Source organism: Brachycentrus maculatus, unplaced genomic scaffold (genome assembly GCF_059751285.1).
Source record: "Brachycentrus maculatus isolate JH-2025_06_01 unplaced genomic scaffold, ASM5975128v1 h1tg000172l, whole genome shotgun sequence".
Lineage (NCBI taxonomy): Eukaryota > Metazoa > Arthropoda > Insecta > Trichoptera > Brachycentridae > Brachycentrus > Brachycentrus maculatus.
The window spans coordinates 690810-718710 of NW_028280925.1; the positions used below are offsets into that span (position 1 = coordinate 690810).

The 27901-nt window shown below is 32.9% G+C and overlaps 2 protein-coding genes across 2 annotated transcripts; both read left to right on the forward strand.

Annotated features, from left to right (window-relative positions):
- The first annotated feature begins 1934 nt into the window (after positions 1-1934).
- On the forward strand, positions 1935-16123 carry LOC148308255 (beta-galactosidase-like). The gene is made up of 12 exons (XM_088262011.1): positions 1935-1946; positions 5684-5856; positions 6538-6688; positions 6786-6849; positions 6947-7041; positions 8568-8748; positions 10217-10438; positions 11766-11884; positions 13693-13971; positions 14101-14235; positions 14974-15225; positions 15935-16123. The coding sequence occupies exons 1-12, from the start codon at positions 1935-1937 to the stop codon at positions 16121-16123; spliced, it is 1872 nt and encodes a 623-aa protein (XP_088118137.1).
- Positions 16124-18284: 2161 nt separating this feature from the next.
- On the forward strand, positions 18285-26359 carry LOC148308256 (beta-galactosidase-like). Its single transcript, XM_088262012.1, has 12 exons — positions 18285-18419; positions 18514-18686; positions 18792-18942; positions 19265-19328; positions 19672-19766; positions 20478-20658; positions 21659-21880; positions 21951-22069; positions 23297-23575; positions 24511-24645; positions 24847-25098; positions 25965-26359. Exons 1-12 carry the CDS (start codon positions 18285-18287, stop codon positions 26151-26153), a joined length of 1995 nt encoding a protein of 664 aa, XP_088118138.1. The 3' UTR covers positions 26154-26359.
- Positions 26360-27901: the final 1542 nt, after the last annotated feature.

Below are 27901 nucleotides of genomic sequence, written 5' to 3' on the forward strand. Positions count from 1 at the left end.
CATATACAGATATACTGCACATGGGAAATCAAGGAGGCGCTAATAAACCATCTAACATCTAACTAAAAGGGGGCATTGGACCAAAAAGTTTGAGAACCTGTAAAGTAGTTGTTTTGTATACGTGAGCAATCATTTCATGTTTAATTTTCTTCAAGTAATTACTAACTCCTTGGGCAGGTTGGCTTTCACTTCCTTTGATCCGCCATGCTTGTAATTCTCACAGAATTAGGTCACAATTTCTGATGGTTTATGCGTAAGCAAAGCTGACTTAATGGCAAAATTAATATAATAATAAAACCCTTATCCGAACCCAATGGTGCATAGGGCACTGCGTCATATAAACGCAGTGTTATCTTGATCGTTTACATGACTTACTTTACAAGATCGCAACAGGTACCAGTCCAGGGTAATATTGAATAAATATTAAAGTGAAGAAATCACTTATAGTTATTTTACCCTTCTTGGGAATCGAACCCGGGATCTCCAGAACGGTAGCCGAGCGTGCTGACCATTACACTACGAAGGCGGACATCCTTTTGGAAATCTCAGAAATGCCTTATATACAACTATTACTTAATAAAATATTATTACTAATAATTAACCTCTCCGTATCATTCATCGTACACTTTGTGTAAATACCACTTAAAAAAACACTACTTCGTGACTACCGGTTTCGGAATAATCATTCCATCATCAGGTCTAATGTAGATTGAAATGGAATTGTTACGGTCGGACATTTATACAGAAATACAATTTTGGAAGAGAAGGACGTCAAATGAATCACAATGGGAATATTTTTAAAAGTCGACTTGTAGTTAAATTTAATTGATTATTTATTATGGGTAAGTAATTGTTTTCCTTATATTTAATTTTTCGAAATTATCTGAAAAAAGACCAGTTTTATTTATATTTTTAAAAATATCCCCATTGTGATTCATTTGCCTTCTTTCTCTCTTTCAAAGTTTTATTTTTGTATAAATGTCAGACCGTAACAATTTCATTTTAATCTACATTTTAACTGATGATGGAATGATTATTCCAAAACCGGTGGTCACGAAGTATTGTTTTTTAAAGTGGTATTACATAAAGTGTACTATGAATGATAAGGAGTGTTATATTACCATACCATAAAGTTAAAAATGCTTTTAATATACAAAATATGATTAACCTTTCATTCGATCAAACAAGTTGATTTTTTGTGATGTCTGCGAATGTCGTGAGATGGAGAAATAACTCACATGTGATACTAGCATAAGAGAAGTAAGAACGTAAGCCAAAGAGTATAAATAGTGGCCCATAAAAATTATCTTTTAAAAAATATGTTTTTGCCTTGTAAAAATATAGTTCAAATTGTCGACACTACGTAGTTCAAAATTTTAACATTCTGTAGAATCAGTATTGAGTTCTCTATATAGCCCAATATACGATAAATCGCTTCATAATTTTCTTTAAACCCAGGTAACATTCGACGTAATTGAATTTTTTGCTTAAAATACCGTTTTTGTATTGAAAAAATTAGTTTTTCTAAAAAAAAATACATGGGTTCGAAGAGAAAAAAGATTATGGAAAGGTAATAGTTTAAAAATATATCCGCGTTCTGAATTTGAAGATTGGGAGTTCCTCCTCGTGGTAAACCAAGACTTCGTGTCGCGCAGTTAAATTTTTCGCAATTTATTACCATATCGCTGCAAATAACCGATAACATTATATATATGTACCCTACTTTCAAAATCCGCCAGATCCATATAAGTCGATTTTACAAAAAATGTAAAATTCTCCGGGTAAAATTTATGTTTAAAAGATTTATCTATCTTTCGATAAAATATTATGAAATATAGAATTTTCTCATTTTTTAAGAAAATTATTCAGTATTAATAAAAAAACACAAGATACAACCTTATAGACGTCATCTTATTTCATCAGAATTTGCCCATATGGGTCAGAAGGCAAGTTCCATGAGTATAAATATATATGTATGTGTGTATATATATATATATATATATATATATATATATATATATATATATATATATATATATATGTTTATATATATATATATATATATATATATATATATATATATATATATATATATATATATATGTATATTTATATATATTATTTTTTTTGTTTTTTTTTATGATTATTTTTTTTTAATTTTATTTATTTGGGATTTTTACAGCCACTACAAAACAATATACAACAACAATTAAAAAATCTACAGCCAATTAAAAAAATATATAATATGGCGGAATTTGAAATACAACGCTGTTTTTAAGCATTTTTAGCAGGGTTTTCCAGTATATAATTTTTTTAAACAATACACCCCACAATTGGCATTGCGATAGAGTTAATATTTTTAAATCTTATAAAATTGTATCTGGCGGATTTTGAAAATAGGCGACACATTATATAAAAAAAGAAATTTCAGTAATTTTCGAGGAATCAAAATAACTATAAACTATGAATAGTTTAGCCTGATTTATAGAGCATGAATTTTTATAGACCGTTACTGTCGTTTATGGACATTCAATTTGGGCTGAATAGGGGTCACGATTGGCGTCGCTGTATTTTACTAACCGGTCAATAAATAAAACAGAAAACTTCCTCATAATAATAATTAAATTCCTGGACCGAAATTCACTGTAATCGATTGAAATGTTTATTTTAAACATGTTGCTGTAGCTCAGTCAGTTTAAATGGAATAAAAATACAAATCGATAGGACACATTTCTAATATCGTAGTCGCACAGGAGAAAGTGACCAACTAACAAAACGTAAAATGTTCAGGAGGGCCAGTAAGTCACTTTTGCATGGCAAGAAAATAAACATCAATGCAGTTAGTTATTTTTAACAAGTCAATATATTATACTTCCAAGTTTAAAATCCTTAAGGATTTTTTCAGGGCAATATTAAGCTAGTAAGATATCAAATAGTCAATGATAACGTTTTTGTAAAAAAAATGCACTAGGTCACTTTCTCCTGTATGACTACGATATGTTCAATTTCACAATTCTTATTTCTTGACAGCTGTTAAAATATTGATTTAATACAATATTTTAGCAGCTGTCAAGAAACACGCTGTCCGCCATGAGCAACGATTAGTTTTGCGTGTATGTTATGACTTTTAACAGATGGCGCTACCATTGAGGTAAAAAATAACAGTTTTTATTGAAGGAATGCTTCTATCTGTCGTAAAAAAACCTTTTCGTAAAAAAATTCAAAGCAATTGGTGAAAATAACTTTCAAAGTGACTTTTATTGAACCTTTATTGAAATAAATAAAATATACATATATTTATTGTAGGTATGTTAACACTTAAAATAGCAGTATGATATTTATCAACAATTTTAAATGTCTACTTACGAGTACCTACAACAAATAATAATATAGCGAAAGTATTACATTCGTCTTCCATTGAAGGACCGTTACGGCGCGCGGTTCTAATGTTGGCCGGTATAAATTGAGTAAAACTTATTTTTTTCTATGACACCAAATGCCATTTTTGGTAGAATAGTAATAAAATGCAAATGCCTTCTTTGATAGCTGCAACATGCTGCAATAACGGTAGTACAGTAACACCTCGATATAATGGACCTCTATTTAACGAACTTCGGATATAACGGACTAAAGAAATCCGGTGAATTGTAAAAATATTAAAAACGTCCTCTTAATATTATACCATGTTTTATGTACTGTGATAATCACAAATTGTGTAGAATAAAATAACAACTAAGTATTTAATTTTTTTCCAAATAAATTTTATTTGACCAGCGAGCGGGTTTTGTCGTAACCGACATCATCAGACTGGTCTGAAGTCCACCCTTGGGAAACAAATGGCTTAAATTTATACCAGAGGCTATTTTAGGATTTTCACCTAGAAACGTAGATTTATGCATCACAAATTCAAATTGAGTATCACAGAGTTTATATTATATTATTAACCATATCCGCTCCCTAGGTGGAGCATATGGAGTCCACAAACTGTCTCCAGGCTTTTCTGTCGGCTGCCAGCTCCCTTGCATCCTCCCAAGTCAGATCCGCGTCCCGAAGTTCTGACGAGAACTGCCGACGAATTGAGATAAAACAAACAATCAAAATTTAATCAATTTAGTTTGAGTTTATAACGGTAAAGAAATGGCAAATTAGCTGTAATTTATATATTTGAATGGTTTTAAACAGTCAGTCACGAGAAATTTACAGATGACTGTCTAATTTTGTGTTTCGAGTAATAACAATATTAATTAAAAATAATAGTTTTCCGATGAAAGTGCGTAGATAACCGGATTTAAATTAACATTCAATAAGTTAAATCCTGAATGTTACTAGTGTAATATTTGATCTTTATGATACTGAATTTTAATGATGTTTGCTTTTAACGTATTAAATTATTAATCGTGAAGCCAAGAAAACAGGGCATCGATTACGTATGGAAGTTAAAGTTTTAATTTCGCATTGAAAAAAAAACAGATAAGGAAGATATTGTATCATGTTTGTTTGCATTATCAAAAAACAATATCACCGTAAATTGTATCAATCATATAATATCAGTTTTACATAACATTCCAATAAAACAATTAAATTATTTCATATATCAAGATTATAAGTTCATTTGAAGAATTACTATCTGCATGAATTACGGACAGTGATTAGGTGAAAATTTTCAAAAACAAATCTACACAAAACGAGGCCTACGAACATTTCATAGCCAATTGAGGTAACTAAATTTCGTGCCTGATAATTTATTATAGACTTTGAAAAAATGATATTTTACTTCTATAAATTGTGGTCCGGATTTGTATGTGTTTTTAGAAGTCGTAAAAATTACTATTTGAAAGTTTTTCTGAATCACTGGAAATGTTTTGTTTTATAATATACTCGTATATCAACTATTCAATGTATTTTTTTTAAATGTGTGATATCTATTTTGCTTTGGAGAAAGGGGGTAAAATCCATTTTGAACAACTTAACAGGAGTGCAGATTTTTAGACACTTTGTTAAAAAATCGAAACATTTTTAATTTAAGTATTACTTGGTAAAACTTAAATTCCACTATTTCAATCGGGTCTATTTTTTTCACAATTAATATTGTGTCTTGGAAGAATGCTTCCTCTTTTTTAAAATAGTCTGAAATGTTTTTAAAACAGTGGTATTTACCAAGCGAAACTGAAATTATAAATCAATATTTCCTTAAATTTGGAATACATACTTATGTTGTATCAAAACATGTTTTTTTCATGCGCCAATTTCTAATTTTCTAATTGACTTCAAATCCTCATTTTGCTATCACGGCTGAGTATTTTTAATTCACCAAGTTAAATGTAAGAATATAAGTTTTCCTCAAGTGACTCACAATACAAACAAATTTAAGCATTTGTGTCAGTTATGTTTTTTCTATATTTTTTTCAAATTACAGAAATTAACGATGTCTCCGCATAGAGGCCATTTATCCACTAAGTTATGGAGGATATTGACCATAATATTAGTAATATTGGCTGTGTCAATACACTCTTATCCCAGACTAGAGGAAGCAATCAATGCACCTAATGGAAAAGACGAGTCTTATAATATTAACATAAATAAGGTGAGGAACATAAAGAAAACGTTATAAAACATACAGAAAGATACTGCGAACGTGAAAATCTGCGTGTAAATTTACCAACCTTAATATTTTGTGGTTTAGGTTGGAACAAAGGCTCGTACATTCGCCATTGACTATGACGAAGACACGTTCAGAATGGATGGGGAGCCGTTCCGTTACGTGGCTGGCTCCATACATTACTTCAGGAGTCCTCATCAGCACTGGAGAGAGAAACTCAGGGCCCTGAGGGCCGCGGGACTGAATGCTGTTACAACGTGAGTAATTTTAATCCGACTATTATAGTTATTAAGAAAATACATACCTAAAAAACTAACTAACTAACCATCATGCCGCTTCCCCGCAGGAATAGGCAGAGATAATAGAACGCCACACCACTCTGTCTTTGCAAACATTCTTTGCCTCTTCCACGTTCATGCATCTCCTCATACATACCCGCCGATTGTTACGACTCCTAACCTGACCACTTTCAAGTATTTGGCATACCTGATCGTGCCATGTTTTTCTCGGTCTTCCTATGCTCCTTTTCCCAATTACATTCGCCTCGTAAATTTGTTTAACCGTTTTTTCTTCACTCGTTCGTTCTACATGTCGAAATCATCTCAACACATCTTTCTTAATTTTATCGATAATGCTTATCTCAGCTTTGCATTCCTTCTGCCAACTCCATGTTTTACTTCCATGCATTAGAGTTGGGACCAGGACTCCGTTGTGTACTGCCAGTTTAGATTCCGCTGATATGTTTTTACTTGCTATAACTGATTTCAGAGCACCATTCACTTTGTTCCCAGCATTCACTCTCCTTTCTATGTATTTATCAATCTTTCCACCCCTAGAAAACATACTACCCAAATACACGAAATCATCTACCTGTTCCAAAATCTCTCCGTCTCAAATCTATACCAGATGAAGATTTAACACGAGTTGATTGTTTTCAGATACGTGGAATGGAGTTTCCACGAGCCCGAGAGGGGTGAGTACCTGTGGACAGAAGATCATGATCTTGTGAGCTTCATTGAGATGGCTCAAGAAGAAGATCTTTACGTGATTTTACGGCCAGGTCCCTACATCTGTGCTGAGAGAGATATGGTAAGAATATATCGGTTAATTTTCATATATTTTAATAATTATAAATTTATTTGTGTCAAATACTGTATGCAATTTTGGAATTTTTATGTGTTTGTAGGGAGGTTTCCCATACTGGCTTTTATCTTACTATCCGACGATCAAATTGAGGAGCAGCGATGAGGGTAACTTATTTACAATTTATCTTGTCTTATGTAAAATGATTCATGAAACTTTCATGCATTGGGTCAGATATATTACTTTCTTCCGTTGGAATTTCAGATTACAAAGCCGAAGTGAGCAAATGGTTCGGGATTCTTATGGCTAAGATGGAGCCGTTGTTTTACGGTAATGGCGGTCCAATTATTATGGTTCAGGTATGATGAAATTCTCAGTATTATTAATATTTAAAGCATTTGCTTTCTGGTAAGTCATTTTTACTTATTTATATTTTTACAAAAAAGTTAATAATATTAGTAAATAACCACTCACCGAGATTTTTATGTCTACCGGTTTCGAGACGTTCCCGTCTCTTCGTCAGGACAATCACTACCACAGCATGCAAAAAATACCACCCTTCACCACCATAGCACCATTTACACACTCAAAACTACACAAAATGTTTAACACATGCGATTTTTGGTCGACCCGAAGACCAACATGCACCAAAGGTTTCAGCAACAGACATGCGTTACGAGAAGAGGTTAAAAACTTTTAAATTAATTATTTTTCACAATATAAGTGAATTATTGATATTTATTTCACGCTTAGATTTGTTTCAGTATTTTGTAAAAAGAAACTAAGATTAGCGTTGAAATAAGTATTTAAAGAATAACAATTTCATTGAAATTTCAACACAGGTTTACTTACATAAAGCTTACAATTGTTATTATTTGATGTCAGTTTGAAGAAGTGTGCTGTATTAGGAATCCAGGATATTTCAAACTTGTTTCCGTTTCCCATTAAAACTTTTTTTCTGTAGTTTACAATATACTTATAACCCTTATCCGCACCCAATGGTGCATAGGGCACTGCATCGAATTGACACAGGTTATCTTGATCATTACTTACATGAAGACAAGGTGATCACTCTTGCGCTTCAGGAAATAGTCCAGGGTAATATCAAATAAATATTACAGTGTAAAATCACTAATATTTATTTTCACTCCCCGTGGGAATCGAACCCGGGACCTCCAGCACGGTAGCTAAACACGCTGACCATAACACCACGGAGGCGTTTTTTTTTTTTTTTTTACAATATACAATTATACAAAATACACTTTTACTTAAGCATGAAAAATACCACAAAGGCATGGCCTGTGTGTGTATATATATTTAATTTTATGTTTAAAAAAAGGATTCTGGAAAAAAAAATGATTTTATTACTTTGTTATTAGATATTGAAAAGAAATAAATTAGTACCAATATTAAAATTCATTTTCTTAATAAAAATTAAATATGTAATTTAATCATTTGAACCTTTTTATCGTTACGATGTGTGCAATGGCACCCTGACAGTGTATAAAGTGTAGAATGACATGTCGTAAATTCCATATTGAAATACATGATATAAAGAAACACTTGTTTTATACCACTTATGTATAATACTCAAGTGTTTTCTTTAATCATTGTTACATGTCTTACCACAAATTTAATGCTGAAACAATAAATGAAATACATGATGCTGTTTCACTAATGCTTCTATATCTTATACTACGGGAAAATCAGTGAGGACACATAACTGTAAATTTGAAATCGTAAATAAGTGTATGATGAAATATAAATAAATATCTTCTCCGTGTCTATTTACGTATCCATATATATCTTTTTTAAAACTCCATAATATGTACACAAAGATTTAAATATATACACTCGAAATATTATTGTATTATTTTTTGAAAAGGTGGAAAATGAGTATGGGTCTCTGACGCCTTGCGATAGGCCGTATATGGCGTGGTTGGCTGAACTCATAAAAAGCTGGGTAAAGGACTCCGCTGTTCTCTTTACAACTGATGGTGCCAACAAAGGATTCTTAAGCTGCGGCTCCACTCCTGAAGCTTACGCTACAGTCGACTTTGGTCCTGGTAACTAAACCTTTAAATATGCTTGACTCATCTATAAGATCTTCTATTAGATCTCTTTAAAAGTTGCATAGTAAGTAAAAATAAAAATAACACGACAAGTAGAATTAAAACAGAAACGCAATCACTCGTCTATGATCTATCATCACACCTTCATTATTTTTCAATTTTTAGCATAGTGTGTCATTTTTTGCGAGGTCAACAATATGATTTCATGTGATATTGGCCCGGAATCAAAAACAGAGAAATGAACATGATAAACCTCCTCTTATAAAACTACTATCAAACAAACTTTTCTTTAAATAACGATAGTATGGAGAAAGTACAAGAAATAAAGAGTTATTCCCAATTTCTACTTAATATCTTTGGATTTTTTTTCTAAATACGAATCAGTTTATTAATTTGCCCAAAAAGACATTTGTTATTAGTGTTTTCGTGTATTTTCTACATACGGATATTCATCATTTGCTAATATTTGAAATACTTGATCAATGTGGACTTTTTGTAAACAACTATGACCATATTAGTATCAAACATTAACGTAATTTCTGAATACGAATCAGTTTATTAATTTGCCCAAAAAGACATTTGTTATTAGTGTTTTCGTGTATTTTCTACATACGGATATTCATCATTTGCTAATATTTGAAATACTTGATCAATGTGGACTTTTTGTAAACAACTATGACCATATTAGTATCAAACATTAACGTAATTTCTGAATACGAATCAGTTTATTAATTTGCCCCAAAAAGACATTTGTTATTAGTGTTTTCGTGTATTTTCTACATACGGATATTCATCATTTGCTAATATTTGAAATACTTGATCAATGTGGACTTTTTGTAAACAACTATGACCATATTAGTATCAAACATTAACGTAATTTCTGAATACGAATCAGTTTATTAATTTGCCCCAAAAAGACATTTGTTATTAGTGTTTTCGTGTATTTTCTACATACGGATATTCATCATTTGCTAATATTTGAAATACTTGATCAATGTGGACTTTTTGTAAACAACTATGACTATATTAGTATCAAACATTAACGTAATTTCTGAATACGAATCAGTTTATTAATTTGCCCCAAAAAGACATTTGTTATTAGTGTTTTCGTGTATTTTCTACATACAGATATTCCTCATTTGCTAATATTTGAAATACTTGATCAATGTGGACTTTTTGTAAATAAATATGACCATATTAGTATCAAACATTAACGTTATTTCTGAATACGAATCAGTTTATTAATTTGCCCCAAAAAGACATTTGTTATTAGTGTTTTCGTGTATTTCTACATACGGATATTCCCCATTTGCTAATATTTGAAATACTTGATCAATGTGGACTTTTTGTAATCGAATATAACCATATTATTATGAAACATTAACGTAATTTCTGAATACGAATCAGTTTATTAATTTGCCGAAAAAAACATTTACTAATACAATTAAGTATGTATTTTCAGATACGGATATTGCTTCTAGTTGGGAAGCGATGCGCGCGTATTCAGAAAGAGGTCCCCTGGTGAACTCCGAGTTCTGGCCGGGGTGGTTCACTCACTGGGGTGAGGAAATTGCCAGGGTAGATCCTGAGGATGTTGCCAATCACTTGGACAACATGCTGTCAGATAAGGCCAATGTCAACTTCTACATGTTCCATGGAGGATCTAACTTCGATTATACATCCGGTAACTAAATTTACACACATACATACATTATTAATTACAACATTTAGAGTGTGTCCAAAAATACTTGTTCACAAAATCTGGATTATCTCCAATTACAGGAGTTATTTTCATATTATTTTTTGACATCTCATCAAAGATGAAGAAGAATATGGAAGTCTGGGCATTTAAGTATTTGTACTCACTCAAAATGTTGTAAATAAATTACCTGGTCAAATTATAAGCTTAAATAATAAAAATGAAAAATTATATTTTTTGGCGTTTCTCGTGTGTGATAATGCAGGATTCGGACTTCACATACTAATAAAAGAGTTTCTGCTCAATAAAAAGCTTCTTTACATCTCACCAATAGATATCTCCAGTGAAGTTCTAGTGATTCAAGAATGATGTTTCAAAATTGGTACATATAAATAGAACTTCCAAGAATTTGAGTAGTGTGGTTGTCAATAATGGGTAGAATTGGTGAATGTTACACGCGTGTAAAGTGATAACTTAAACCAGCCTATGACGGTCATTAGCCCCGTAAATGCCCAGACTTCCATATTCTTATTCATCTTTGATGAGATGTCAAAAAATAACATTATTAATTACATTACATGTGATTCAACTGACTGAATATATTCAAGTACTCGTAGAATCTAATAGTAATCCTGAACATATTTTAAAATAATATATTTTAAAAGAAGATCCATGGCGATTGAATTCGAGAAAATGGATTCATTTCGTATGTTAGGTGTAATTTTGATAGATATGGAATTTTGACTGACAGACTTTTTATCAGACACCCTAATTTAACGTTCATTGATATATCATTTGTAGGGAGCGAGTGTTTTTGCCTAGAATTACATGAAATTATAGTAATTAACTTTAAACTATTTAAAATAGGCTATGAAACTTTTGAAGCCTGAGTAGGGACATGATAAACGGTGTTGCATAAGCCGTAGCCAGATTTCAGAGTCACTTGGACGTTAGGTAATTTAAAAAAAAAACATCTGTGGGGTGAATAGTCATATGTCTAAATATTATTTTTTTAAATAACTAACTAATATGTATGATTTCATCAATTGATTCGGCACCTTGTGGTAAAATCTATCCATTTTTAATCAATGTTTTACTTAGTGAATACCCCTATTTCTTAAAATTTACTGTGACACGTAATTTCGATGCATTCCGCGTCATTTTCAAACATTTTTCATATGGTGTTTGCACGTGTCACAGTAGATTTTAAGAAATAGTGGTATTTACTAAGTAAAACATTAATAATATGTTTGACTTTGAATGTGTGAAAGTAATAGCAAAAAGTGTTTATAATACAGTGTTGTTTTACCAGGAGCCATCATGAGTGGAAAATATTATCCACACATCACATCATACGATTACGATGCTCCGTTGACAGAGGCTGGGGACCCCACACCAAAATACGAAGCCATTCGGAATGTGCTCCTAAAGGTATGTAAATAAATAGATTCTCAATTATCTAACTGAAGTGAGATTTTTATTAAGAAAACGTGACGTTTTCTTCCTTCCATTTATTCTTGTATCCATGATCATACATAAATATGTACAATATTCTTCTTATGTAATACGCAGGGTTCTGAATGTGTGTGTGTGTTTTTTAACTGCGAACCTGTTTCATAATCGTTTTTATAATTTCAATAAAGTTAATTAATAAAAAAATATAATAATTTAATTATATTTTTTATTAATTATCTCATTTAATTAACTAATTAATCGCTTCTAATCCATGCATTTTTTTAAATAACGTGAATATTTTTTATTTTATTTTTACCCTTAATCAATACTACAGCTGTCCACTGCTTTTGCTATGTATGGTCCGCACCCTATTAACGATTATATATTTTTCAAGTCCTCTCATTATAACATATCGATCACTCCTTTCAAGAACGTCAATCAAAAAACTCGATTTTTCAGTAGAACGTTTTTAAAGTTTAAAAATATAATACAATGTATTAAAAATAAATATCAAGTCACTTATTGAACTTTTTACTGTGGAACAGATCTTTTTAGGTAAAAAATGAAGGTTTTTTCTCCATTTGGAAAATACTTAGTATATTTAAATAATTTTTTTATTTTATTTATTTCTTAAGTTAGCTTATATTAAAACTAATATAAACTATTAAATACATTTACATCATCTTTATATATTTACATTTCCTTACAGTAACTTAGACATTTATTTTTAAATTCTTTCAGACATTTTTCATTCTTCATACATTCAGGCATCTCATCATACATTTTTAAACCCTTATACATCAAGCAATTTTGCGATTCAGCTCTTTTCAATAATGGTAGTCTTATTTTATCCTTTTGTCTAGTAGCATATTCATGACAATTTTTGTTTAAGACAACTTTATCCTTAAAATATTTTGGTAATTTATCGTGAAAAAAATTATGTATAAATATCAACATATTAAATTTAAGTCTTCTTCTTACAGATAACCATTTTAGTTCATCTCTCATTTTTTTTACATTGCTATATTTATTTTTCTTAAGAACTATTCTCATCGCTTTATTTTGTATAATTTCTAGTTTATTTAAATTTCCTTCAAAAATTATTAATAAATAAATTATTAAACAATACCTTTTCTTCAAAATGCAAAAACAACACTTTCTGCCTTGTAACGGGTAAATATTAAGTTCAAAATATGCCGCTTTTGCTGGGATATGGTACATTTTCTGGGCATTCCGAAAACATGCACAACTGAAAATTGACAATTTTTGATTTATGACGTTCTTGAAAGGTGTGAGCGATATCTAAAAATAGGTATGAAGTATATCCCAACAGAAACAAGGAAGTTTAAAAAAGGTAGTATGTAGCCTGAGCATTTACAAGGTTGCTGACCTGTCATGGGCAGGTTTATGTGATTCTGTACACGATATTTACTCAGGCTTTTGTATCTTCTTTATGTAGGTATTTATGCTATTGGAACCTTCGACATGTGAGTTCGGGACTAGTATTTGGACAAAAATAATGTGTCTGGAATAGTCTGAAGTACTTTTATAACCCTGTGCATTAGAAAATCATCATATATTGTAGTTTCCTTCTTCAAAGAACTCACTGACAAGACACACAAGGTGGATTGGTGGGTGAAAAAAATGTTAATTATGTTTATAATTTTTTTGATGAATGTATACAGTATATGTATTTATATGTATGTATACATTACAGTTGATAAATAAATGTTTAATAAAACAAAGTTAATTTCTTGCTAAGATGCAGCATTGTTATCTTGCAGCATAATATGTCAATGCCAGACTACCCTCCGCCCGAGATGAAGCCGAAAGGTTCTCACGGACCTGTGACTCTGGCGCCCCTCTTGGCCCTGCTGAGCCCCGAGGGCCGAGCCCGCTTGGGCCGTGCCCCATCCACGTGGACAGACCCACCAACCATGGAAGCACTGTTCCAGCGAGCCGGCCTGACGCTGTACGAGACCGCCTTGCCGGAAAACCGCCCTGATCCTTCAGAACTCTTGGTCAACGGACTTAAAGACAGGGCTTTGGTTTATGTCGATGGGGTAAGTTGGATAACACCCAATAAATAACTGGTTCAGTTGTTCTTTCTGTGGTCTCAATTAGTCTGCAGCAGCTGATGACACCTCTTTCGCCATTCTGGTATATTATATGAGTGATTATTTTTCATGAAGGTCTTTGTTGGAGCTTTAAGCAGAACTGCGAGGCTCTACAGTCTGCCTATTATGTCACATCAGGGGAATTCACTTCAAATTCTGGTTGAGAGTCAAGGAAGAATCAATTTTGGCCCTAATATCAACGATTTCAAGGTGAGCAAAAAGAAGAAAAAAAGAGTTCGTTTTGGTAACTTCTCTGGTCCTACCTTACCGAGTCTTATCCAACCCTCATTTGATAGAACTTCATTAAGTTAAGGAAATCCTTTTAATTTTAAGGTAGCTTACATTTGACTGGTATTCTTCCTCAGGTTTTTGGGTTCGGGGTAGGCTTGGCCTATCTCGGGGCTAGGTTTCCCTTGTAGAGTTACAAACTTCCCTACTGCTGTCATTTTGGGCATAGAAACATGGCGGTGGATGTACATCATATTTTGTATTATACTCGTATGCCACGTATATAAGGACTTGGAAAGCATTAGTAAATTTCATCTTTGCTCGCAAATACTTAACCAGTACGGCTGTCCAAACTTAAAACACTGTAAGGGACATTTTTTTGTAGTACGTTTTTTTTGCATTTTTGGACTAAGTAGATTCTTAAAAGTCCAAAATTGCAAAAAAACTTACTACAAAAATAATTTCCCTTACTGTGTTTTAAGTTTGGACAGCCAAGTAGCTTCGCTAATTTACTGTGAAATTCTGGATTTGGTAAGTATAAAAATAGTAAAAAAAAACAATTTTCACCGAAAATATTTCATGATTTAAAAAAAATTTACTAACGTGTTTTACTTCTATCGATGCTTCCAGAAAAAAATCATACCTGAGTCTACGCACATACACACTATTTCTTTATTCTTGAAAGTTAAATAATTCAAAACATTTTTTTCCTCAATACAGGGTATTACTGGAAGAACCACATTTGATTCTAAAACTTTGGTTAACTGGACAGCGACCAGTTTTCCCTTGGAGAAAATAAATAGTGCTCTCGCACCGCCATTGAACCCCCAGAGCTCTCTGATAGACTATGACGGAAAGGACATATCTGTCAGGGGTTTCTTGAGTGGAGGTCCTGTGGTATACACTGCCAAATTTGTTCTTGAGGAGGGAGAAGTACTGGATACATATCTCGATCTTACGGGATGGGGGAAGGTGAGACAAACATCTTTAAATTAAAAATTAAATATCAAAATCAGAATAAAAGAACATCTTCTTCTTACCCTTATCCGCACCCAATGGTGCATAGGGCACTGCATCGTATAGAAGCAGTGTTATCTGGATCATTACATACACGAAGGAAAGGTGATCAGCCTTTCGCTTCAGGTACCAGTTCAGGGTCATATTAAATAAATATTAGACTGAAAAATCACTAATATTTATTTTGACCCTCTTGGGAATCGAACCCGGGACCTCCAGCACGGTAGCCTAGCGCACTAACCACTACACTATGGAGGTGAACAACATCTAAGGTTCCTTAATAATGATAACTTTTCTGAATTTGCTAATCACCTCATATCTGTAGACCATAATTTTAATAAATAAATGTTTAATGTTTTACATTTATATAGGATTTGGAAAAACCAAAATGTTTATTGTAAGTGGTTTACACATAACATTTTATTTTTATAGAATTTATTATTATAATTTTTTATATAACATTTTTCTATGTAAGTGGTTTATAACAACTTGTTAAATTAATGTGTCGAAATTGATGTGTTTTAGTAGTAAATAGTACCGTATATATCAAAATAAATAAATATATTAAATATCTTTGCATGACTTATTGAATTTTCTTCTCCATCCAAAATGCTATGAAAATAAATGATTTTGTTGATTTTTCTTCATTTCAATATCTTTTCAGGGGTTTGCATGGGTGAATGATAGACACTTGGGAAGGTACTGGCCATCTGAGGGACCTCAGGTGACTCTGTACACCCCTGGAGTGTACCTGAACCAGTATCCGGAAGAGAATACCATCGTCCTGCTTGAGTTCCAGAATGTTCCTTCCGATTCATCCATCAGATTCCTCGACCATCCTATTGGAGTTTAAAATACTCTACCTAGATCATTGTCAGACTGTTTTTAAAAATATATTAAAATAACGTATACATTTGATCAAAACTGTTTTATTACCTAAATATTAACATCGTTCCGTTAAAACAAAGGCAAATAAAGGAATGGGTAAATGATCAAAAGTTAATTTCATAAAAATTGTAAAATGTTCATAAGTATTCTTAATTTTTCTCTCTTTTTGTGTGTATATTAAAAATCGTTAAAAACAATAAAAAATATATTAAAAAGAACTCCACCGACAAGACACACAAAATAGCTTGGAGGGTCTCTGCAAAAAAATTGTTTTAAATATGTTAAAAGTTGTGATTTAAATAAATGTATACAATTTATTTACAACATTTTGAGTGTGCCCAAATACTTGTTCACAAAATCACGATTATCTCCAATTGCAGGAGTTATTTTCTTATTATTTTTTGACATCTCATCAAAGTTGAAGAAGAAAATGGAAGTCTGGGCATTTACGGGGCTGATGACCGTCATAGGCTGGTTTAAGTGATCACTTTACACACGTGTAACATTCACCAATTCTACCCATTATTGACAACCACACTACTTAAATTCTTGGATGCTCTATATATATGAACCAATTTAGAAACCTTGTTCTTGAATCACTAGAACTTCACTAGAGACATCTATTGGTGAGATGTAAAGAAGCTTTTAATGGTTTCTGCTTAATAAAAAACACACGTGTGTAAAGTGATCACTTTAACCAGCCTATGACGGTCGTCAGCCCCGTAAATGCCCAGACTTCCATATTCTTCTTCATCTTTGATGAGATGTCAAAAAATAATATACAATTTATGTTATTAATTAGCAAGTAGAAATACCATTTATACTCGTACATCAATATTAATGTCCAACAATGGGTAATATGAAACATATTTTATGCATAATCTGTAAGTAAACACAAAGAAACGGAAATGAATTAACATTTAATTAACATCGTCACAAAAATGATCGTATCAAATAAAATTTATTTGCACAGCTACATTTAATGTCGCTATGCTATAATGATTAAAGAAAACACTTCGTTTTTTACCACTTGAGTTTTATTATAGACTACATGTTTCAGAAGTTAAACTTCCATCACTCAGGTCTGTATAATAACTAAAATATAAAATATAAAATTGTTATATTAAATAAGGAGAAAATAATTAAGGATAATAATTGCGAAACGTGTCTATATCTTTATGGCGATTTTATTTCTAACAGTAATCTTTGTTTGGCAACACAGAGAAACATATTTTTTTGGATTAATGGTGACAATTCAAATGAGGGCAGCTCTAATTTTAGAAATACGATTTGGTAATAAGATAATGATTTAAGCACACAAACAGATATAAACGATTTTATATGATTTAAATCAAGTTTATTTTTTGTAATAACCTTTTATCGTGGTAACTACACATAATCAGTTAGTCATATATTATCAATCAAATATCATGATTATTTTATTAAAAATCAAATTATGAACTCATATTATTATAATCATTTTTAAAATGCTGATTAATAATTGTATTTAATAACTCAGTGGCAGTGTGAATTTCAAAACGAAAGGATATATACCTAGTTATATTGATATAAGGTACATAATAAACATTCACAGATTTTTTACTTTAGCCTTCTTCTTGTGTCCAGTATGTAAACAAATGCCTCTCTTTTAGACTTCTACAGTTGTCCGTCTTTTCCAGTACTGGCCCGCCACTTCTTAAATGTCATCGGACCATCTTGTCTGGGGCCTAGGACTCCAGTCAAGCACCTTTTTCGTCCATCTGTCCTCAGACACACATGCCACATAACCAGCCTAGTTCCACTTTTGTTCCGCGATAATTTCAGCTAGATATGTTATCTTGGTCTTTTCCACTATCCAAACGTTTATTTTTCGTTCCGATAGGACATGTTTAGCATCCTTCATCCTTCTCCATCGCTCTTTGTGTTACCCGGAGTTTATATATGATTCGTTTTGTAAGGGTAAATGTCTCAAATCCATAGGTGAGCACTGGGAGTACAGATGGATCGAATGTTTTCCTCTTCAGATGGATGGGAATGTTTGGGAATTTTTGGAAATATATGACTGAAACATTTGCATTCTTTCGGTTTTCTTAAAATGTTCACTTCGATGCAGGAACTAGGGGACCATGTCTCCACAGAGTGGCTGTTTACCCACCAAGATCTGGAGGATATTGAGTATAATATTAGTAGCTCTGATTGTGTCAATACACTCTAACCCCGGACAGGAAGCACTCAATGCATCTAATATTAACATAAATAAGGTGAGGAACATGATGAAAAAGGTATAAAAACATTTTGAAAAGCTTTGACCGTGAAAATCTGCATTTATATTTACCTTAATATGTTGTGGTTTAGGTTGGAACGAAAGCTCGTACATTCACCATTGACTATGAAGAAGACATGTTCAGAATGGATGGGGAGCCATTCCGTTACGTGGCTGGCTCCATACATTACTTCAGGAGTCCTCATCAGCTCTGGAGAGAGAAACTCAGGGCTCTGAGAGCCGCGGGACTTAATGTTGTTACAACGTGAGTAATATTAACCCGACTATTATAGTAAATCATAATAGACATACCTGTACATGTCTCAAACCTATACCAAATCAAATTTAAACATAAGATGATTATTTTCAGATACGTGGAATGGAGTTTCCACGAGCCCGAGAGGGGTGAGTACCTGTGGACAGGTGATCATGACCTTGTGAAGTTCATTGAGATGGCTCAAGAAGAAGATCTTTACGTAATTCTAAGGCCAGGTCCCTACATCTGTGCTGAGAGAGATATGGTAAGAATATAACAACACTCGCTCTTAGTGACGAATATCAACAATGTGGTACATGAGCCATATCAGCCATATAACTAGGCGATTGTCAAAATGGACACGTACACCTCCATGTGTGGAGACCACCGAAACGTTGAATAATAACGAATGAAATCAAAACTATGTGAGTACATGGTAACTCAAAACCAGAAAGATGAAATGGATTGTCTGCGAAGAAGGTCAAGTGGATTTCAAATAAGAATTTTATTATTATTTTTATTATTGTTATTGAATATTTATATAAATGTATAACTAACCCTAAACCAACCTTTTTCTCTATTTTTAGGGTGGTTTACCATACTGGCTACTATCTTACTATCCGTCAATAAAACTGAGAACCAGTGATGAAGGTAAATGAATAAAACTTCATTAATTGATTCGGTATTCGCTTTGTGGTAACGGCTATCCATTTTCGATTTAATTTTTACTTGGTTAATACAGCTACTTCTTAAAATCTATTGTGACTATGAATGCCGTATATCTTAGTTTAAATATTAGAGTTGTATCCTTCGAACGTAGAAAGATGAAGAGGGGGTAAGAGCTGTTTCTTTTTTTATCAGTGGGAACATAGACAATAGGGGGAGGTTTAAGTCATTGTCATATTGTTAATTCTGGGTTTTTTTTATTTGTATGAATTTCTATTGATTCAAAATATTCCAGCTTATGACTTATCATAGTAAAACCTATTTTTAGATTACAAGGCTGAAGTAAGCAGATGGTTCGAAGTTCTTTTGATGAAAACAGAGCTTTTACTTTACGGCAATGGTGGTCCCATTATCATGATTCAGGTATGATTAAAAAAATATTTATAATAATATTATCCGTATTATGAATATGGATATTCAGTACATTCCAGCTTTGATGACAATAACGTAAAACATGTATTATTTATGATCTTTATTCAGTGATGAGCTGCCATGGGTTCGCACCGGAAAATACATTTTTTTGCCATCCTATTTCTGAGATGAAATATTTACACGATCAAAATAATTACTTGATTTGATATGGATTAAGTAAAAACCTGCGGTCGTTTAGTGTTATATCTATAAGTTCGTAATGATTATTAAAATTTTAGCAGCACATCACTACCTTTATTCCTTTTGTATCTACATGTTATTCATTTGGTTAACATGTAAATTAATTCAAAAATTATCATTTGGTAATATAGGGTAAACGTGTGTCGGGTTGTGGTCCCGTGGTTAGTGTCGCGGACTCTTGAATCAGAGTTTCTAGGTTCGAACCCACTCTACCACAATTTGATACCTATTTTTAATAATGAAATAAATGGCCAACAGAATCAAATCTAAGTATTTTTGTAAATATGCATTAAAAACAGTTATTAATTAAAATTTCAATTAAAATATAAAAAAAAAGTAAAACGTATGTTAAGGCAGCAAAAATAAGCGAGAATGTTTCTTGAAATTCTATTTTGGAAATAATAACTAGACTTTTATTAAAAAAATTAAAACCAAATACGTGTATATTTGATCTTTCAATAGGTGGAGAACGAGTATGGATATTTCCCAGCTTGTGATAAAGAATACATGGCATGGTTGGCTGAACTGATTTTGGCCTGGACATTGCGCGCCGCCGTTCTCTTCACAACCGATGGTACTAGTAGTGGATTGTTGAGTTGCGGCTCCACCCCTGAGGCCTATGCTACGGTGGATTTCGGCCCTGGTAACTACGAAGATTAATACATACTAAAACCTCCATCATTCCTTGAATGTCGTTATTCCTTGCAGTTCCGAATTAATTTAATAGAAAACACGCAAAAATAGATCGCGCCGATCTTTGATAAGAGCATCATTTTACCGCATTAATCGTTTAAATTGCGCATCAAATTTCGTATACAAATGGTTATTCTCTAGTGTTTGAACCCTTTTACAATACGCTCACTCCTTTCAAAAACGTCATAAATCAAAAATTGACAATTTTCAGTTGTGCATGTTTTCGGAATGCCCAGAAAATGTACTATATCCCAGCAAAAGAGGCATATTTTTTAACTTAATATTTACCCGCTATAGGGCAGAAAGTGTTGTTTTTACATTTCGAAGAAAATATATAGTTTAATTATTTTTTGAATTTACTAAATATTTTTCAAATGGAGAAAAAATCTTTAGGTTTTACCTGAAAATATCTGTTGCACAGTAATAAGTTCAAAAAGTGGCTTGATATTTATTTTTAATACATTTCATTTTATTTTTAAACATTAAAAACGTTCTCCTGAAAAATCAAGTTTTTTGATTTATGACGTTCTTGAAAGGAGTGAGCGAATAGTTATAAACCGCTGAAAACAAAAAATGCGTACCCTTCAAGAAATATTATAAATTATCGAGAAAGTGCTAAAAAAATCCCGCTGAATAAGATCTCCTCAAAACGTTAGGAGTCCATCTTGTGGAGACCTGTCTTGCAACATGTCCCGGCCATTACCAATTGAGTCTTGCCACTCGATCCATGATATCTGCTATTTTAGTTTTTTGGCATGATTGTATAAACATTTGAATGTTGAATGTTTTTTTTATATATTCCACAATCATTGTTTTACCGCATCTGTTCATTTCAATAGGTCCCTTCAAAGACGATAGATAGAAGTTTCAAAGTAGTCGCATTTATAAAATTCGTCAATATATATATATATGTATCTAGTTGACGTATCAAACATCATGAATGCTTCTAGGTACGAACATTGCCTCTGCCTGGGCCGCAATGCGTACACAGTCCGAAAAGGGTCCATTGATCAACTCTGAATTCTGGCCGGGTTGGATGACGCACTGGGGCGAGAAGAGCGCCAGGGTAGACGCCGAGAGGGTTGCCAGCCATTTGGACAACATGCTGTCAGACAACGCCAATGTCAACTTCTACATGTTCCACGGAGGATCTAACTTCGATTATACTGCAGGTAAGGCAATCATAATTGCAGGGATAACGAAGTGTCAAAGAGTGGAACTAATGAAGAATTATATTATCAGGTGCCAATTTGGATCCGAAATATCTTCCGCATATCACATCATACGATTACGATGCTCCACTGACGGAAGCTGGGGACCCCACACCAAAATACGAAGCCATTCGGAATGTGCTTCTGAAAGTAAGTAAATTTATATGCTCAGTATGAGTGAAAACAGTAATATCCAACATAAATGTCATAATTTGAATTATTGATTCCATTTTGCTGATTTCATTATTTTTCATGAAAAAAACCTTTAATTATATAGGAAAACCAATTAATGAGGCCAATGTAGTAGGAAATAAGAAAAAGGGGACCAATGAAAATTTGGCATGATCAAGTATTTCGAATACCTACTCGAAAGCAGTCACTAGTTGTTCCACCCAAGGATGAAAGTAGACTGAAGGCAGTGTAAAGATATTCTCTAAGACGAGTGTACAGCAAAACGATGTATGATAGATATTCAAATGGTGATATAAGGAAAGAATGCAAGGCTGAGATAAGCATTATCGATAAAATAAAGAAAGGTGTTTTGAGATTTGAGATGGTTTAGGCATGTGAATCGAATGAGTGAAGAAAAATTGGAAATAGGAAATAAGAAAGAGGAAGACCGATGAAAACTTGACATGATTAAGTATTTCAAATACTTGAATGTGGTCAAATCAGGATTTATCCACTTTCAAAAATAGATTGTAATATGCTTGTATACGAAATTATGTACCTACTTATATTAGAGAATATTCTATTATCTTTGCCTAACCATACGTAAAGCGGTATACCATAATGATTAGTTAGTTATTTTATGTAATTTGATAAGAGAAGGTAAAATTATTATAATCTGTAAATTATCTGGAATCTCATGGAAGGTAAATAATTCTGGTCACCAAAGCAGATAAAATCAATTCAATTGAATTTAATTCCATTATTTCATTTATAATTAACATATACATTACAAACTAAAATTCAAAGCGCGTAGGTATACATTAAAAAAAAAACAAAAGTTAGCAAGAATACTCTTGTTAAAGATGTAGAAGAATACCACTTCGGAATACCTTTTCAGACATGTGTCTGAAGAGGTATTCCGAACAGATCAATATCCAGCGTGACATTGTTTCGCATAGCGGTAGCTCTTCCTACAGGCATAGCCATCGGAAGGTAGGTCCTGTATATAGGAATGTGAGGTTGTGAGAATGTGAGAAGTAGATTGTTATCTATGCCGACTCTGTCTTAAGTAACTAACTAACCGGGAACATGCAGACCAATGTTCCAAATAATCTCCTTTACTTTTAGATTACCTACTAGATTATTTTTTGTGATCGTTCATTATGATCAATGAATCTCAAATTTTGTCATTTTTTAAACTTACAGCATAATTTTGCGATGCCAGATTACCTTCCGCCTGGAATTAAACCTAAAGGTTCTTTCGGGCCTGTGGCTCTGGAACCTGTCTTGGCTCTTCTAAGCCCCGAGGGTCGAAGCCGTTTGGGTCGCACACCATCCATATGGCTAGATCCACCCACCATGGAAGCGTTGTTCCAGCGTTCTGGTCTGACGTTATACGAGACTGCTTTGCCAGAACAACGCCCTGATCCATCAGAACTCTTGGTCAGCGGTCTGAGAGACAGGGCGTTAGTTTATGCAGATGGGGTAGGTTGATTCATTTTTCCAAAAAAACATTTTACATTTTGACATTTTTTTATTTTATTTATTTATTTGTATACATTATTTATATCACAATTTTCACATATTTAGAACATTTTTTTGCAGAGACCCACCAAACCACCTTGTGTGCCTTGTCGGTGGGGTTCGTTTTTAATACATTTTTTATTGTTTTTAACGATTTTAACCTAATATACACACAGAAAAAGAGAGGAATTAAGAATATTCACATTTTACAATTTTCATAAAATCAACTCTTGAACATAGATGAAAAGAATGTGGAAGTCTGGGTATTTACATGTTTTATGACCTGTCATAGGCTAGTTAAGTGATCGCTTTACACACGTGCAATATTAACCATTCTACCCATGATTGACAACCACACTACTCAAATTTTCTGAACTCCTAGATATATTGATCAATGTTATGACACAGTTCATTTTGATCAATGTCATGATACAGTTTATAGACAGGCGCCGTGACGCAGTTGGGTAGACGTTCGACGGCGAAACAAGCGTCGGGGGTTCGATTCCCGCCAATTGCAAAATAAATTCAAGAATAATTTATTTTAAATTGGTATGGGTGTTTGTGATGTATTTTTTACATTTACCTTCCCTATCCTTAGTATCCTACCTGCAGAAAAGACTCTAATAGAGGCTTTGCGGGTTATTCCTTTTTTTTAAATGAGTTCACAACAGCCATCTATGGTGGGTTGAGAAAAGCTTTTATTTAGCAGAGACTATTTAAACATATGATATGACAGCCCTGTAAATACCCAGACTTCTATATTCTTCTTCACCTATGTTGAGATGTCAAAAATTTCAATTAACTCCTAAGTGGAGATAACTCAGGTTTGTGGACAAGTATTTGGACACACTGAAAATGTTGTTAATAAATGATTTTAATCTTTCATGAATCTCAAGGAGTTTGTTGGAGTTCTTAGCAGAACTGAAGATCTTTACAGTCTTCCTATTATAGCGGGCCAAGGAAATTTCATTCAGATTTTGGTCGAGAACCAAGGAAGAAATAATTTTGGCGAAGTTGTCAATGATTTTAAAGTGAGTAAGAGATCTTTTATTTAAGTTAAGTTTTACGTAGCAGACTACGTCATATGTTTAAAAAAATCATTGTACATATTTAGAAAACTATGTGAAAAATTATATTAATATTGGAGTATTTTTTGTTATTTTTTCTGCATATGTAAACATAATTGGTGATTTTATAGTAAAAACGTATAATTTGTTTATTTCTCAATTCAGGGTATCACTGAAAGTGTCAAATTGAATTCGGATGTTTTGAGAAACTGGACCGTAACGAGTTTTCCCCTGGAGAAAGTAAATAGTTCTCTCGCTCCGACATTGAATCCTCAGGACTCTCTGAAAGCCTATGACGGAAAGGACACACCTGTTAAGGGTTTATTGAGTGGAGGTCCTGTGGTGTATACTGCCAAATTTGTTTTGAATGAAGGGGAACCGTTGGATACATATCTCGATGTCACGGGATGGGGGAAAGTAAGTGAAAAATATTATATTAAGTCTTTGAAGTTAAAGTTCTTAAAACATTTGATTAGTAAGTTTGTAATGGTAAGTTTGAATAAACTCTCACTTAATGAAAGAATTGTTGATGCATTTGAAAAAGACTATCGTGGCAAGCCTGGAATTGAATTTAATTTACTGTATATTGAGGTTATCCTTAAATTGACTTACTGTTGTTAACATTCTCTCGTCTGTTATGAGAGAATGTTAACAACAGTGGGTGAATTCATATATGTGGACCTAATAAGGACCATCGTGGTAATCCGGAAATTGAATATGAATGGACTGTATGCTGAGGATAAAAGACGAGAGAATGTTAACAACAGTGGGTCAATTCATATATGTGGACCTAATAAGGACCATCGTGGTAATCCGGAAATTGAATTTGAATGGACTGTATGCTGAGGATAAAAGACGAGAGAATGTTAACAACAGTGGGTCAATTCATATATGTGGACCTAATAAGGACCATCGTGGTAATCCGGAAATTGAATTTGAATGGACTGTATGCTGAGGATAAAAGACGAGAGAATGTTAACAACAGTGGGTCAATTTATATGATATGTGGACCTAATAAGGACCATTGTGCATGTCTGATATTAAATTTGAATAAACTGTATGCTGAGGATAAGAAATGAGAGAATGTTAACAACAGTGGGTCAATTTATCTGATACGTAAGCCTGACAAAGTCTATATTCCCTTTTATTCTTCATTATATCACCATCCAGCGACGTTCGAGAAATTTCTTTGACCTATAATGTGAATATGATTGGTAAACTGAGTTTCGTTATTTGTATGTTGCAATATTGTATTGTTCTTACAATAGTTAATATATTTTAAGGGTTTGGCATGGGTGAACGATAGACACTTGGGTAGGTACTGGCCATCTGAGGGACCTCAGGTGACTCTATACACCCCTGGAGTGTACCTGAACCAGTATCCAGAAGAGAACACCATCGTCCTTCTTGAGCTGCAGAATGCTCCCTCAAACCCAACCATCACATTCCTCGACCATCCTATAGGAATTTAAACGAATATGTCATGTTCAATTTACATTTATTGAAGGAAATATATTATTTTATATACCGTAAGCAATTGTTTTCTTTGAGTACTCTTTGCAGTTTCTGGACGTTGGTGATGTTGGTGACGTTGCCTTTCTGTGCTACGCTGCCTTTGTTCTTGTTCTATGTATGACTTCTGTTTTCTGCTATTGCTACTTCATCTTTGAATCTTGACCTTGAGAATCAGTAATACTTGGTACTTTTCCCCGTACGCGAGCAAGATTTGTCACCGTTCAGAATTTTAATGTGGTCGATAATTGTCTGCCAGCCGTTTGAAGAACTTAAGCACTAAGCAGAACTCAATTATAAATTCTCAACAAAATTATTCTCTTAATTTTATTGATATTTAAAGCATTTACTTTGTGGTTAGTCATTTTTACTTATTTTTTTTTTTTACAAAAATGTTAATAAAATTAGTATATAACCACTCACCGAGGTTTTTACGTCTACCGGTTTCGAGACGTACCCGTCTCTTCGTTAGGACAATCTCTAACACAGCATGCAAACAATACTACCCTTCACCACCATAGCACCATTTACACACTCAAAACTACACAAAATGTCTAACACATGCGATTTTTGGTCGATGGTCTTCGGGTCGACCAAAATTCGCATGTGTTGGACATTTTGTGTAGTTCTGAGTGTGTAAATGGTGCTATGGTGGTGAAGGGTAGTATTGTTTGCATGCTGTGTTAGAGATTGTCCTGACGAAGAGACGGGTACGTCTCGAAACCGGTAGAAGTAAAAATCTCGGTGAGTGGTTTTATAATAATTTTATTAACATTTTTGTAAAAAAATAAATAAGTGAAATTAATCTCAACCACACATAAAAATGAGTTCTGGTAGCCAGAAATACCAAATAATAGAAGTACGTTTAAAGTATTCAAAAGTTTGGCTCATGTGAGCATGTGCGTCGTTTAGATAAGTAGCATTGTATGATAAATTAGAACATGACTTTATATTATGCACCTATACACTCTTATGTGCTTTATTTCATGCAGGTAAATACTATTACTTATATTTAATATTGGTCATACAATATAATCATATATTTGATAAGCATACAGATTGTTAGAAGTATTATTGACTTTTGTAGATGTAGAACAAATGGTTAGAAAGTTATGAACATACTTAATATCTAGTAAGTAAATGTCATCAAACCGTCACCAAAATAAATACCTCATTTGTGTGCATTAAAATACAGAATAAGGTCTTTACGTTTCTAGGCAGCTTGTACTTATGATAAGACTATAAAATATGTTTACATTACATTACAAACAATTACGGTGTATTTTATATCGATGAAAAATCTTTATGCACCGATTCCCAGATCTTAATATTTAGATAGCAAGCCAATCTTACTTACATAAAATCTGATTATAAAAATAACTGAATATTGTCACATTTTTCAGCTTGTTGATTAAATACAACAAACATATGAAATATTTTGCCACCTCAATGGAGATCAATAAGAATATGGAATTTGGGGTATTTACAAGGCTTACGTGTCATAGGCTAGTTAAGTGATCACGTTACACATGTTCAACATTCTACTTATGGTTGACGACCACACTAGGTACTCAACTTTTCGGAACTCCTAAATATGTTGATCAATCTCATGACACAGTACATATGAATACAAATCGCTCACTCCTTTCAACGTCATATATAAAAAATCGACAATTTTCAGTTGTGCATGTTCTCGGAATGCCCAGAA